The 15,616-nt window shown below is 49.6% G+C and overlaps 1 protein-coding gene across 2 annotated transcripts in view; it reads right to left on the minus strand.

Moving 5' to 3' along the window:
- The window catches only part of HLCS (holocarboxylase synthetase), a 933,637-nt gene that overhangs the window by 225,423 nt on the left and 692,598 nt on the right, over positions 1-15,616 (minus strand). For both annotated transcript variants that reach the window (XM_086935401.1, XM_086935400.1), the window contains exon 7: positions 13,160-13,227. In XM_086935401.1, the coding sequence (XP_086791527.1) occupies positions 13,160-13,227 (68 nt within the window). The remainder of the gene's footprint in view (positions 1-13,159; positions 13,228-15,616) is intronic.

Raw genomic sequence — 15,616 nt, forward strand, 5'->3', positions numbered from 1 at the left:
AGGTTTAAACCCCGATATGCGGAGCCACGCCTGTCGTCTCAGCATGACACTGGTGTTAATGGCCCTAGCGGCTGTGTCCGCGGCATCAAGTGCACACTTTATGGCCGCGTTGGAGATCAGTTGTCCTTCCTGTATAATCATTTTGGTGCCCTCTTGAAACTGCGGAGGCAGGTGTTGCACAATGTGCTCTAGTGTGTCGTAATGTGACCTATCATAACGAGCCAGTAGTGCCTGTGTATTTGCAATACGCCAGAAATTGGCAGCTTGCGCAGCCACTCTTTTGCCTCCTGCCTCTAGCACTTTGGACTCCTTATCCGGGGGAGGAGCTTCACCCGTTGTTTGGGAGTTGGCCCTTTTACGGGCATTTGCGACCACAAGGGAGTCAAGCGGCAACTGTCCCCGAATGTATGCAGGGTCTGCAGGCGCTGGTCTGTACTTTTTTTCAATACGTGGGTTGACCACCCTCGCCCTGGTAGGCTCTTTAAAGATGTCCGCAGCATGCTTGAGGACCCCTTTGAGCATAGGCAGTGTCTTTACAGTTCTTTCCGAGACTGAAAAAGTGTCGAATAGAAAGTCTTCTTCAACTGGGTCAGCATGCATGTCCACATCATGATTAGCAGCTGCCCTCTCAATGAGTGCATGGAAACCTGCAGAATCCTCTGTTGGGGATGCACGTGTACTGAAAGCCTGTGGGTCTTGTCCCACATTTTGGGTGCCTTGTTCCCCAATGTCATCATATGAATCCGGCTGTGCATCTGGTTCATTGACCGGGAAAGTGTATTGGTCATCTTCATCATAGCCCTCACTTTCAGAGTGGTCTGGAGACGGTGTTGGGCTCCTTCTTGGAGGGGGCTGGATAGGTTCCATGAGGCCTGAGGCGTCCTGTGGAAACTTTTTCTTCTTCAGTGGGATGACATAGGATTCCACCGGCTGTGAAGTGATCTTCCTTTTGTAAAGGGTTAATTTGCCCGTGTCTGCGTCTATGAAGCACTCCGAATCCTCTTCTGAGTCGAGTACTCGACCTGAAAATGCCCCTGCCGTAGAAGATTCCGACTTCTTTGGCGTCGATTTTGATGAAAAGGCCTTCGGCGCCACTTTTGGCGGCAGAAGGAAGAGGAGTTTACTTGCGGGCTTGACCGGGACGTCTGTCGCCTTCTGCGGCGATGGCGCCGGCGCCGACGAAGCAGAGGCCTTCTCCCTAATTCTTTGTAGTGAAGAAGCAATGAGAGATGCGTCGGTGACAGTGGCCTTTGGCACCGACGAGATGGCCTTGCCTTCGGATCCGACGTTCTGTTGGTCTTTTGGAGGGTTGGACGATGATGCCACGTCCGCCGACCCCGAGTCCTTGGACCGATGCGCAGATGTCCCAGTCGGAGCCGGAGCTGTGTCGCAGGCTTTGGCGGGCTTCACCGGCGCCGGCGCGCTTGTCTTGTGCGTGCCACCCTTTTTAGAGGATCTCTCCTCCGGCGCCGATTTCGACCCTGTGGAATCGCCAGATTTCTTCGACTTCTGCGGACCGGAGGTCGACGGAGTCGATGAGGCTGCAGGCTTATTCGTTTTTGTTGTTACGATCGCCATCTTAGGGACGCCTGAGTCCTTAAGTTTCGGTTTCGGTTTCGGGTCGGCCATTTTAGGTGTAGTCGATACCGTTGCTTTCAGTTTCGGTTTCGATACCCTCTGCGCAGCAAGTATGTCCGTGGCCGGGCCCGCAGGCGGGGCCGTGGCTTGCGCTACGGGGTCTTGGGTAAGGCCGACAGGCGATCCCGTGACCCGCTCCTTATGTCCGTAAACTTCGGGGCATAGCTCGTCCTCTGAGCTATCTTCCACGGCCCCATAAACCTCTTCGTCGTCCCCTACCTCGTCGACGTATTCAAGGCCTTGACCCACGACTCCGTCGTCGTCTTCCGGATCTGCCTCGACCTCCGTCTCGGGCGGGGAGATTTGAAGATGATGGCTCCGGTCCTCCTCTTCTTGGTCGTCGAAGATGTTTTCTGGATCCGGGGCCGCTTGTTTGGCCACAAGGCGCACCGCGCGCCGAATCGTGAGAGTCTTCTTTGACCTGAAACTCGCACAGGCCCTGCAGCTTCCTTCGTCATGATCTGGCGAAAGGCATTTGTTACAGACCGGGTGCACGTCTATATGTGGGTATTTGGACCCACAGAGCGGACAGAGCTTAAACGGACTCCGCTCCATGTTGGAAAATCGGTGTCGAGTCGCGATGAGAAGGCCTCGATGTCCGAAGAGTGGAAAAACTCCGCTGATTCCGGCTCCGAGAGACGGAAGAACTCGAGACCGCACGCAAACAATACCGACGTAAAGAACACACAGCCTTTTGGCCGTTTAAAGTTATGTTTTCTCGGTTCCGACGGAGAGACGTCGAGACCGCATCCGAACCCAATGGCGGAAAAAAACAATCTGGGGATGGAGCCGATGCCCATGCGCACTGTAGTCCAGGGGAGGAGACACCTATCTCAGGATACTTCGAAGACTCTTCCAGGACAACAATGTGCGATCATCCGGACCCAACACTAGGCGGCGATCTAATGCTAAGATATGAATTTAGCAGCCCACATGCCTCGAACCGAAGTGATCTAGACGGTGCGTATCTACAGACCATCTGGGACACTCAGCTAGTGTGAGGGTAAGCATGAAGAGCTTGGTGGCAAAAACAAAGGGCTATGAAAATGCAACTCCTACGGACAGGGAAGGCTGTTAAGGTGGCTCATGATCCTGGCATATTTAGAAGTATCCAGGATACGTCTGGCGGCATCATTCAGTATACATTGTAATCTGTGAAACAAGAAGAAAGAAAGACCCACAAACCAAGCATTGCAGTAATCCAGTCTACTTAGAATAAGGGACTCGGTTAACAATGGCTGGAAGAACTAGGGATAAGCGTCTGGGTCTTTTGCAGGACCTTCATCATGAAAAGCACATAGAGGCGAGTTTGTTAATGTGTTCTCATCACCTTCCCATCCTGGACAGGTACACACCAATGTGCTGATAGTTCCTTGGGTGGAAAAGCAGAGAGGGGTGTGTCCGATAATCAATGCATGTGTTAGTGGGAGTTCACAAACATGCAGATCCCATCTTGGAATGCCTACTCACCAACAGTTGAGTGGGATTCACTCAAGGGCTAAATTACATGGTCGTGGTGTAATCCTAAGAACGAGCAGACTGCAAAGTAATCTTTTGAGAATTCCTTGCAGTGGAAAATCGTGTCATTTGTGCTTTTAAGTGAAGCTTAAATGTGCAAATCACTTTAAGAATCAGGTCTAACAAGTGCTCACAGACATCTGCAAACTTATTTCCCACAGGTTTCTACAACCCAATTTGCACCAGGAAGAGCAAGGTGATAATATTGATAAAGACGATGTTGATATATTATATATAATAACAGAGTCACATCTCCATTGCTTAATAAACACAATATGACCTCCCCTTCAACCCCAATTCATAAATACTTGGTCAGGCAGGCCCTGCGACCTAGGCTGAAGCAACTAATTGACAGATTACAGTTGGTGGGGGATCCGAACACGTAACCCTTATACAAATGTGCGTACAGAGAAACCTTGATCAATCCCACAGATACCACAATGGTCTCAGAGATTGGCCCCAATAAAACACTCTTGGCCAGAGGGTTGTGCGTTCCCAAATGCAAATGCTACTTACCAGTATGCATCTGTTCTTGGCATGTAGGGCTGCTGACATTCATATCTGTGCATAGATCGCCACCTTGTGTTGGGTCCGGATGATTGCACATTGTTGTCCTGGAAGAGTCTTCGAAGTATCACGAGATAGGTGGCTCCTCCCCTGGACTACAGTGCGCATGGGCATCGCCTCCATCCCCAGATTGTTTTTAGCCATTGGCAGAGATGGAGTGAAGAATGTGAGTGATGACCATGCTATGAGCATATGTATGAATGAATACTGCAGCTGCTACAGGCGCCGGGGAGGAGGGTGGGCGATATGAATGTCAGCAGCCCTACATGCCAAGAACAGATGCATACTGGTAAGTAGCATTTGCAGTTCCAGGCATGTGGGCTGCTGAATTTATATCTGTGCATAGAATACATAGCAGTCCCTCCATTATCGGCGGCCGCCCGTGCCAGCTGCAGCGGTCTGAAAAAGTGTTTTTAGAACAGCCTGACCAACAGCTGCCTGCTGTTTGGAATGCACGTCTACACAGTAGTGCTTAGTGAAAGTATGTGTGGTAGACCATGTGGCTGCTCTACAGATATCTTCTAAGGGAATGTTACCTAGGAAAGCCATAGAGGCCCCCAACTTTCTGGTGGAGTGGGCCCTCGGTGGGATAGTGAGGGTGCGCTTAGCTTTAGCGTAACAGATCTGAATGCACTTTACTATCCACCTAGCAATCCCTGCTTTTGAGATAGCGTTTCCCTTGTGGTGTGTGGCAAAAGCAACAAAAAGCTGCTTGGTTTTGCGAAAATCTTTTGTCCTGTCTACATAATACATCAAGGCCCTCTTAACATCAAGGGTGTGGAGCATGCGCTCCGCCAGCGTCTCTGGGTTTTGGAAAAACACCGGCAATTCAATTGTCTGGTTTAAGTGGAATTGGGATACCACTTTGGGTAGGAATTTAGGGTTAGTGCGGAGCACCACCCTGTTAGCATGTACCTGGAAGTAAGGTTCTTGGATGGTGAGCGCCTGCAGCTCGCTAACCCTCCGTAGCGATGTAATTGCTACTAAGAACGCAACCTTCCAAGTCAGAAACTGAAGCTCACAAGAGTGCAGTGGCTCAAAGGGAGGACCCATCAGCCTCGTAAGAACCACATTGAGGTTCCATTCTGGAGCTGGTGGGGTCCTTGGTGGAATGACCCTTTTGAGTCCTTCCAGAAAGGCCTTGATAGCAGGGACCTTAAAGAGTGACAGGTGCTGCCTATTCTGGAGGTATGCTGCCATAGCAGACAGGTGAATGCGGATGGAAGAGTATGCCAGATTGCATTGGTACAGGTGGAACAGGTAACAAATGATGTTTTGAATGGAAGCATCTAGCGGGTCAATATCGTGGTTAACACAGTAGATTACAAACCTCTTCCATTTAGCCGCATAACAAGCTCTAGTAGTGGGCTTCCTTGCCTCCAGAATGATGTTCATGCAATCGGGAGGTAGATTAAGGTAGCCAAACTCTAGGACTTCAGGAGCCAGATCGCCAGGTTGAGCTGTTGCGGATCTGGGTGCTGAATGTCGCCATGGCTCTGCGTCAGAAGGCTGGGTGTGAGATGTAGCCTCTGATGCGGTACCACGGACAGTTCTAGAAACGTGGTGTACCATGGTTGGCGAGCCCACATTGGAGCAACCAGGATGAGAGTCATCGAGTGCTGCCTGAGCTTGCGTGCCACCAGCGGTATCAGAGGTGCTGGGGGAAAAGCGTACGCAAATTTGCCTGACCAGTTCATCCACATCGCATTGCCCTGTGATTGGGGGTGTGGGAGCCTGGCGGCGAAGCTTTGGCATTTTGCGTTCTCCTTTGTGGCGAACAGGTCTATCTCTGGATGACCCCACCTTTGGAAGTACGGTTGGAGTACTGATGGATGTATCTCCCACTCGTGCATCTGATGGCTGTGCCTGCTGAGCAGATCCGCCATCTGATTGTCCTTGCCCGGGAGATGCTCTGCCATGAGGAAGATGTTCCTCTGAATGGCCCACTTCCACATGCTCTGAGCCAGATGAGACAGCTGTGGAGAGTGCGTGCCTCCCTGCTTCTGGATGTAGTACATGGCTGTCATGTTGTCCGTCCGGATCAACACGACTTTGTTGCACAGATGTACTTTGAACGCCTTCAAGGCCATGAAGATTGCCATCAGTTCCAACACATTGATGTGCAACCTCCTTTGCTGTAGTGTCCATAGTCCCTGCACAGTGTAATGGAGTACATGCGCTCCCCATCCCTGGAGAGAGGCGTCCGTCGTCAGGATAATCTGTGGGACAGGCTCCTGGAATGGTCGGCCCTTGCAAAGGTTGTGTGGATTCCACCAATGCAGAGAGTTGTATGCCCGACCGCTCACCAACACTAGGTCTGTCAGTTGCCCATGAGCCTGAGTCCACTGACGTGCAAGGCACTCCAGAAGCGGACGCATATGTAGTCTCGCGTGCGGGACAATGGAGATGCAGGAGGCCATCATGCCTATCAACTGCATGAACACTTTCGCTGGAAGCGAGTGTTGGGGTCTGAATCGTTGGATCAGCGCCTGGATACTGGCGATTCTCACTGAATTTGGCTGCGCTGTGGCTACCAGAGTGTCGATTGTCGCACCCAGGTACTGTCGCACGTGGGCGGGCTGGAGATGGGACTTCGGGTAGTTCAGAGAGAATCCCAGATCGTGCAGGAGATGGATGGTGCGTGACACGTGGTCGACGCACTGCCGTTCTGTCCTTGCTTGAATGAGCCAGTCGTCCAAGTAGGGAAAGACGTGGACGTGCTGGCGACGGAGATACGCTGCCACAGTCGCTAGGCACTTGGTAAACACTCTCGGTGCCGTGGTGACCCCGAACGGCAGAACCTTGAACTGGTAATGCTGGTCTAAGATCGTGAATCTGAGATACTTCCTGTGGGAAGGATGCAGGGGGATATGAAAATAGGCATCTTTCAGATCCAGCGTAGCCAGGAAGTCCCCCTGTTGAAGCAGGGGAAGCACCTGCTGCAACGTGAGCATATGAAAGTGCTCCGAGAGGATGTACCAGTTCAGGGGCCTGAGGTCCAGGATCGGCCTGAGGGATCCGTCCTTCTTGGGAATCAGAAAATACAGGGAGTAAACCCCTGTTCCCCGCTCTTGCAATGGAACGAGCTCTATCGCCCCTTTTTGCAGCATGACGAGAACTTCTTGCTGCAACAAGGTCAAGTGCTCGCCTGACATAGGACGGCGTCTTGGGGGTATGTCCGGTGGAATGGACGTAAGCTCTAGACAGTACCCGTACTGGATAATAGACCTCACCCACCTGTCCGTGGTGATGGACTTCCACGCCGGCAGGAACTGCTGGAGTCTCCCCCCGACCGGTGTTGCATGGTCGGGGGGCAGTGACAAGACGTCACTGTTTGTTGGTGGTGGTGGACCTGGAGCTATTGTTTCCACGTCCCCTGCCCTTGACATTATTGCCTCTGTAACCACCTCAACCCTTGTTGTTATACGAGGCTTGGGTGTTACTCTTGTAATATTGGGTTGACTGGGACGCCTGTCCCCTTGAGGTGCCTCTGGAGTTTGAGCGGCGAAAGGAACCACTCCGAAACTGCTGACTTTGTAAAGCCCCCATAGACTTGGCAGTTTCCGTATCTTTTTTCATTTTCTCCAGTGTGGCATCCACCTCAGGGCCAAACAGGTGTTCAGGATTCACTGTTTGATTGAGGATCGTAGTTTGGATGTCGGGTTTGAACCCCGAAATTCTAAGCCAGGCATGGCGTCGAAGCAGCACACTGGTATTGATAGCCCTGGAGGCTGTGTCTGCCACATCCAGTGCACATTTGATGGATGCATTCGTAATGAGTTTACCCTCCTGAATGAGCATCTCTCCCGCCTCCTTGTATTGGTCAGGCAAGTGTTGCAGTATGGCCTCTAATGTGTCATAATGGGCCCTATCATAACGTGCAAGTAATGCTTGGGTGTTAGATATTCTCCAGATATTAGCTGCCTGTGCAGCAATTCGTTTGCCTGAGGCCTCAAAGATCTTGGACTCTTTGTCTGGGGGAGGAGCGTCACCAGTAGTTTGAGAGTTTGCCCTCTTCCGAGCGTTGGAAACAACCAAGGAGTCCAATGGCAAGTGTCCCTTGATATATGTAGGATCCGTGGGCGCTGCCTTATATTTCTTGTCGATGCGAGGGTTGACCACACGCGCTCGGGTGGGCTCCTTGAAAACCTCCGTTGCATGTTTAAGCACCCCCTTAAGCATCGGTAGTGTTTTGACAGACTTTTCGGCTACCGAGAAGGTGTCGAACAAGAAGTCCACATCCACGGGGTCCGAGTGCAGCTCGACGTCGTGGTTAGCAGCAGCTCTCTCTATCAGAGCATTGAAGGCCGCCGAGTCCTCAGTCGGGGACGTCTTGGCCGCGAAAAGTTGAGTGTCCTGACCCGACTGCGGGTCCTCCGTGTCGCCTCCGGCGGACCACGGTACGTGCTCCTCCTCCGGATCCGAGTACGCCGGATAGTTGTACTCGTCACCTTCCTCGTCCGCATCGGCTGCGGCGGAATGCGTCGGCGAGTGTCCTAGGGTTTGCGGGGACACAGGTTCCACCAAAGCCGAAGAGTCCTCGGAGTCCCTTTTGTTTTTGAGAGGGATCTTAAAGGGTTCCAACGTCGGCTCCGTCGTGATCTTCCGTTTGAGGAGCGACAGTTTTCCGGTGTTGGCGTCGATGATTACCGCACGACGTTCCTCTTCCGCAAGCGGCTGGAGACGAAGCTTCGACACCGCCAAGGCAGCCTTCGGCGTTAATGCCTCCCCCGAGGGTCCGCCCTGTTTCGGCGCGAAGGCCTTCGGCGCCGATTTGGGCGGTAGGGTGAAACGGATAGGCGTTTGCTCCCTCGCAGGCTTAGGCGTCAGCTTAGGCGCACTGGTGTCCCGAGCGGGAACCACACTGGCCTTTCGGATCCGCTGCAAGGATTCCGCAACCTTCTTTGTCCAGGCCGGAGAGGGCTGGGCCGGTTCGAGCGACCCCTCATCCTCGAGAGTCTGTTCGCCGGCAGGCACCTTCTTCGGGGCCGACGCCCCATGCCTATGCGCGTCGTCGGCCTGATGCTTCTTCGAAGCAGTCTTCGGGTCCGCGACCCCTTTCGGCGCCGACGCAGCCGCGTCGGAGGACTTCGCCTTCGGCGCCGACCCCGAGGGCTTCGGGTCGGCCATTTTGGCGTGGCTCTTCAAGTCGGCCATTTTGGTTTTCTTGGAAGTTGACACCTCCAGAACCTTCTTCACCTGCGCCACTTTCACTTTCGGTTTCGCATCCGAGGATGCGTGACCGGTTGGCTTCACTTTCGTTTTCTTCGACGTAAGTGATGGTTCATAAATGTCCTTGACCGGGCCCGGAGGCGGGGACGTAGGACTCATAGTTAGATCTTGGGTAAGGCCCGAAGGCGATCCCTCGACCCGGGTCGTATGAAGGGGAACAACCCCTGAGTCAGGTTGGGGATGCTCTTCCTCCGAGCTATCTCCCATCGTGGTAAAAGCCTGATCGTCGTCCCCTACCTCGTCGGTGACTTCGTCAAAGTTCTCCTCACCCGCGTCGTAGGCCTCTCCCTCGGATGCGGGATTAGAGTCCGAACCTTGCACGTCGTCTTCTCCCTCGACATATTCTTGGAAAATGTCGTCTGGCGGGGGCGCCGTGGCCGATAACCTAGCCTGGAGCCTATTGGCCCGACGAATCTTTAAAGTCTTTTTACTCCTGAATTTCGAACACGCCATGCAGGTGTCCTCGCGGTGATCCGGCGACAAGCAGGTATTGCACACCGGGTGCACGTCGAGGTGCGAGTATTTAGAGTGACACAACGGGCACTTCTTAAACGGAGTTCGCTCCATAGCAAGAGTGTAGTATAGGCCCGACCGCGCCGAAAGCACGTGGAAGGGCAGCAAGAGATCGGAGCTGAGAGTCAGAAAGAAACCCGTACGCAACTATACAGACGCCCAGCCTAAAGACCTTTTGGTCTCGAGTAGAAGTTGAACAACTATCGGTTCCGACAGAGGGAACCGAAACACATCCGAACCCAATGGCGGAAAAAAACAATCTGGGGATGGAGGCGATGCCCATGCGCACTGTAGTCCAGGGGAGGAGCCACCTATCTTGTGATACTTCGAAGACTCTTCCAGGACAACAATGTGCAATCATCCGGACCCAACACTAGGTGGCGATCTATGCACAGATATGAATTCAGCAGCCCACATGCCTCGAACACACCATAAACGCAAATGTCACACTAAGTAAGGAACACTCAACCAATCAGAACGCAGCATGCACACTACATGCAGTGATAAAGTGCTCCCCATGTTGGATATTTGGACACGTACCCACTAGCACTGTATTGTGTCCTTGCAAGGTCGAGACCCACCAGTGTTTCTTTTCAAGTGACCAGATTTATGACTCCGTTACTAGCCCAGACTCAGATTCTAAACAGAAGGCACAAATCGCTTTATTAGACTGTCAAATGTATTAAATGACGGCCAAACCCAATGTACTTTGAGACAATCTTCAGGAAGAGCAAGGTGTACGTAAGCCATGCTGAAAGCACTGGAGGCGTGTTATAGAAAATGTTTTAAACTGAGAAGAAAATAAGTTCAAATGTTAAAAAATAAATAAAACACTATGTTAGGAAGGCGCTTGAAAAGACCAGGGTCTCAAATATTGTGATATTCTACAAACCAAGAAGAGGGAAGACGGCTGGGTGGGATGTCCATCTTCTGACAACTTTAATGCATTGAGTGGTCTCTTTACTACGTTAAATGAGATGACACAGAGCTGTATACCATCTAAATGTGGACGTTGTCTGTTCTGTGCTAATAAAACTAAAATAAAAACAATTGAAAAAAAATTCAACTGTTTTTCTCGGGCATTCCTATTTTACACTTTGTGAAAAATATACACAAACATACACAGTAAGGAAAATGGTTTGTTATAATGATCAGTGAAGTTCGCCTGTCCATTCCAACAGAGCTAAGTAATACTCAGAAGTCAAATAGTTTGATGAGTAAGGCAAAATGTTGTAACTCACCGTCATGTCAGACCATAACTTATATACGTTATAAGGTCCAACAGGCTACGTGAATCTAGCCTAAAGCCTTTAGTTGTTGGTCAATCCACAAAAAGTGGGAAACACAGACCCAAACTGCCTCTTATGTCTTTCAGTGCAGTCTCAAACTGCTGATCCATCCGTCTAGGTCCTGATAAGTGGGAGACAGCAACAAGGGAGGCAACATCATGCCTTTCAGTGCACTGTGCACAGCATCGATTCATCCATTCGATCCCTGCCCGGATGAGCAGGATTGTGAAGGGACTCGCACCTGTGCCTGCCATCTCAGTCTCGCACTATCTATGCATCCATCCATCCCTGTACTGATGAGTGGGAGATAGCAACAAGGGAGGCAACCTCATGCCTTTCAGTGCAGTGTGCACAGCATCAACCCATCCATCCACCCACCCATCCATGCCTGCCCGGATGAGCAGGATTGTGAAGGGACTCGCACCTGTGCCTGTCATCTCAGTCTCGCACTATCTATGCATCCATCCATCCCTGTACTGATGAGTGGGAGATAGCAACAAGGGAGGCAACCTCATGCCTTTCAGTGCAGTGTGCACAGCATCAACCCATCCATCCACCCACCCATCCATCCCTGCCCGGATGAGCAGGATTGTGAAGGGACTCGCACCTGTGCCTTTCATTTCAGTCTCACACTATCTATGCATCCATCCATCCATCCCTGCCCTGATGAGTGGGAGGGATAAGTGGCACATATTATGCCTTTCAGTTCAGGCTCACACTGCTCATCCAACCACCATGTCCTGATGAGTAGGTGGAAGGGTGGATGGGGCATGCCTAGTCCTTTCAGCTCAGTCTCGCATACATCTACCCATCCATACAACCCTCTCCTGATGGGTGGGAGACAGCAGAAAGGGAAGCAAACCTATGCCTTGTAGGGAAGTGGACACAGTCGCTCTATCCATCCAACGGATTGTTGAGGGCCTCACACCTTTCTCCTACCAGAAAAAATATTTTTCATAAGGGGAGGGGAGGAGACAAGTTATTTAACATTAATGCAATTTTTTAACCAATTCTACTGCTTTCCAAAACAAAATAGACATTGTGGAGCTCTTTGAGTCGTGGACCAGTGACTGAAGCTATGCATCCTGTGTGGGAGAACAGCTGATACGGATTCAGAGAATACACAGAGCCGGCACATGGCCCTGCCTATTCCTGCTAGTTAGCAGGATATTGAATAACACCTGGCTTTGGTTTCCAAGAATCTAGTTCAGCCCAATGTCCAGAGCCCGCACACTGCGGTCGCTTCGAAGAGCGCCCCTCTCCTGACATTTGCGTTTGAACAGATGAGGACTTCTCACAGTTCCAGCCTCACCCTATCAAACAACGCGTCTGCACACCCAGGCTCAGGTGGGCAACCCATGTGTGTGTGTGCACGGGTTCACCTTGTTACAACAGGCGTGTGGGCGCACAGGCTCACCTTGTCAACCAACGTGTGCACACACGGGGACGGTGATCGGCGGAGGGGACGCGCCTTTCCATTAGGAGGGGACGCATGCTTCCGCGCAGCAAACGCTTAACACAACCAAGGCATAAAACCATGTTTGTGATCATCCATAATAAACCTGTAATAACCTTTTGCATCCTTTAAATAAAAAGCTGAGCATGGTGCTACTTATAAAAGGGCTGGAAATCTTTTCAAGGGAAAGGTTTCAGCCGTTCGGGAACCCCGTGAACTTGCCAGAGTCCCCTTCAGCTCTAAATAATATGACGTTCACCACCTGGCGATAATATTTGTATCGAATGTAGAGGGTTGTAAAATGCTTACTGGGGTTTTAAGCAAGTTCGTCTCTTTTGCATATTTTCTATGCAAAACGACTTTACTTATAGGCGAACAAAATTGTTTTCTGTGAAGCATATCTAATGCAGGACCATTTTGATATTTTCAATTACGTTACGACGTGCTATAAAGTATTACAAAAGGTCACGAGTTTCATGTGGAAAACGTCGCCGATTATTTGCAGACCTTTCCATACAGCTTTGTGAAGGTTGCAGTTGCAGAGACACATAAAAAAAGGTTCTTTGCGCACCCCTACAATTCATGCAATCCAAACCACTCAGATAAACTGTACTCCGGATTGTGAGTTCAGGGGAAAGTACTTGGTCATGCACGGAGGACTTTGCTGCTGGGGGATCCGCGCGCGGGTGGACAGACCATGCTTTTCAAGGTAAGGAAACCGCTCATGACTATGCAGCCCCCGCGAGCAGAGCGCGCACAGACAGAAGCAACTTACAGCAACACTTGTCTCCTTATAAACTACAAAATAATCTAGTTAAGTGTGTTCACAAACTACCTCCAGGCTTCGCTACGGTGGCCAGGATATCCTTCCAGGTGTAGAGTACAATATTTACAGGCTCTCCTCATGTTACTCACCCCTGTTCCCCACTCTTGCTGCACAACTGACCTTTGCCTTGGCTTTGTCGGGCCGCGATGGCAATTAACCCCATTTCCTGTGGTAAGTCGAACATCAACCTGCAAATCAGAAGCGGGAGATTGATCAGCCAGGAAGAAAGGGGAAGGAAGCAATAAAAGTTCTTGCACAAAATCTGACAATAAAAGTAAAACTTTTTTTTTATATTATATAAAAAAAGCTTTGTTCTATCAGATGTTTAAGAAAAAAAGAGGCCAGCACAAGAGCTGCAATTTCGCAATGGGTTTATGTTGGGTACACTTCTCAAGTCTTTCCAAAGGTGAATCCCCACGGGGCCCTTGTGAACAGAGCCCGGCTTTGACTAGACTCCCAGCTGTATTCTTCTCCAAGCCAAGGCCTTCTTTTAGCCATTCCCTTGCACATAAAATGTCGACACACTTGGCTGTTGTGTGATGGGAGGTCACAAAACGGATGCAACGCATTTTCAACACAAGGAAGCCCAGTGGATTTCACAAATTCACTCAATTAATAATCTGTCTGTAGCCCCTGAACTGCCAGGTGTTAAAATAACAAGGTGCAACACCGGCAGCCAACCGAGGGAAGGAACCTGCTGATGGGTGGCAAGGGAGATGAGTTTTCACATTACAATAGCGTTTGTTCTATCAAAGTGCCATTTACATCACTGCACAAGAGGCAAGTAATTGGAAAATGCTGTGCTAAATACCCACTAACACTGTCAACATAAAAAAGTAACGGCTTGATACCAGGATTTTTATTTTAAATATTTTTTTGGTAAACACAGTGTTATTTATAGCACTTTTACATAGCTCCCAACAGCCCATATGGTTTCTGATGTTTTAAAAAGTAGGTATACATAAAACCGAAGCAATAAATGCTAGAAAGGGCATTAAATAAAACATAATTATAGAAAAAAAGAATAAAGGTATATATACACAACTGCAGCCGTTTTATCAAGATTTCTGAAAATGTCAACACCGTGGGAACTGAGTGAGTGTGAGAGAACTTACTCCTAGAAGTGGTGAAAGAATAGTCAGTGTTTCAGGTCTTTTTGCAGGGGCAGAGTTCCAGGTAATGGAAGCACACAAGGTTTGTGAAAGGGCAGTGGCCGCTATGTAGTTATAGTTGTGCCATACTTCCCACTCAAAAGCCATTTTTGATTTCCTATAACTTTTCACCCCATGGACAGATTTGCAGGAAATCTGGTAACCAATTCGCTTGGCATAGGTCCACCTAAGGTCTGGCACGCCACTATTCGTGCAGATTTTACCTTGGGAAAAAATGATAAGCGAGGGTGAGGGGGAAAGATGTGCGTTTCCATTTTAGCTCCCAGAGGAAAATTTGCTCTTGTCAAGTGCGTTTGTTAGTTTGGTTCAGTAGGTTTGGAAATATAAGTGTTTAAAAAGGATGCAGAGTGGGATTTAACCACATGGCTGCTAGGCGTTTTCCCGTCCTGTGCTGCAAATTATTGTTTTTTATTGTTTTATGACGAGCTCAGCTCGTCATCAGCACAGCTCAACTGTGCATCATGACGAGCTGAGCTCGTCATCAGCATCGAAAGGGTTAAAGAGTTAACACTTAGCATATCTGTGCCATTTGGGAATAATCGCATATCCTTTACAAATCTAGAAATTAATTTTTAAAAATCCGAATTTTAACAAGAGGCGTTTTCTCCAATTATCCCTTTTGGATCAGGGTGATCTATGGGGCTGCCATAAGAGAAAAAAAGTCTCTTGCAGTGGACATTTCTGGAAACAGGACACAGTTCCTGGATCCTAAACAAAAAATGTAAAGCCATATGGACCCTCAAAGGACACTCCACCCCACGGAGACAATATGAACACAAATTAAATGAGTCACAGCATCTGCAGATCCTTTTGGGATGAGCAGAAATCCAGTAACTAAAATGGTGGCTGGGATCCACGGTACAGACACTCAGTAGATCCCCAAAAAAGATACAGAAAGGGCAAGCTTCATATGTGGGTATAGTGCACCCATGGCAAGCCTGCCTAACCAAAGGTTGTACTCAGCGGGGGTTGGAAATTAGATATATATTGTACAATAAATTCACTGAAAACAACATCAGCTAACAACTGTGTTAAGGTTCTGGCTCAAAACATGCAAGCTATCGAGAGGCAACATTGTGGGCGGGGATGAGCTGTGGCATGTTTTTTATACATGTTTGAACCATTTACATATATTTGAAAAAAGCGAGAGGTTTTCCTTCTGATCCGGGAGCGGAAGCAATACGGCCAGTTCCATTCTATTATTGCCCTGATTGGGAAAGTTGGTGGCGTATCATGGCCACATCTACTATCCAGGCGAGTGACAGCTGAAACTTTGCTGTTTGACAAATATGACTTTCTGACTCTATTTTCATACTATTGTGCTCACTTCCGGACACATCTCCACTTGATTACCTAAAAAGGATTGGGGTATAATACCTTTTAAAGTGAACATATGGACTTATGA

The sequence above is a fragment of the Lissotriton vulgaris genome, chromosome 8 (genome assembly GCF_964263255.1).
Source record: "Lissotriton vulgaris chromosome 8, aLisVul1.2, whole genome shotgun sequence".
NCBI classification, from domain to species: domain Eukaryota; kingdom Metazoa; phylum Chordata; class Amphibia; order Caudata; family Salamandridae; genus Lissotriton; species Lissotriton vulgaris.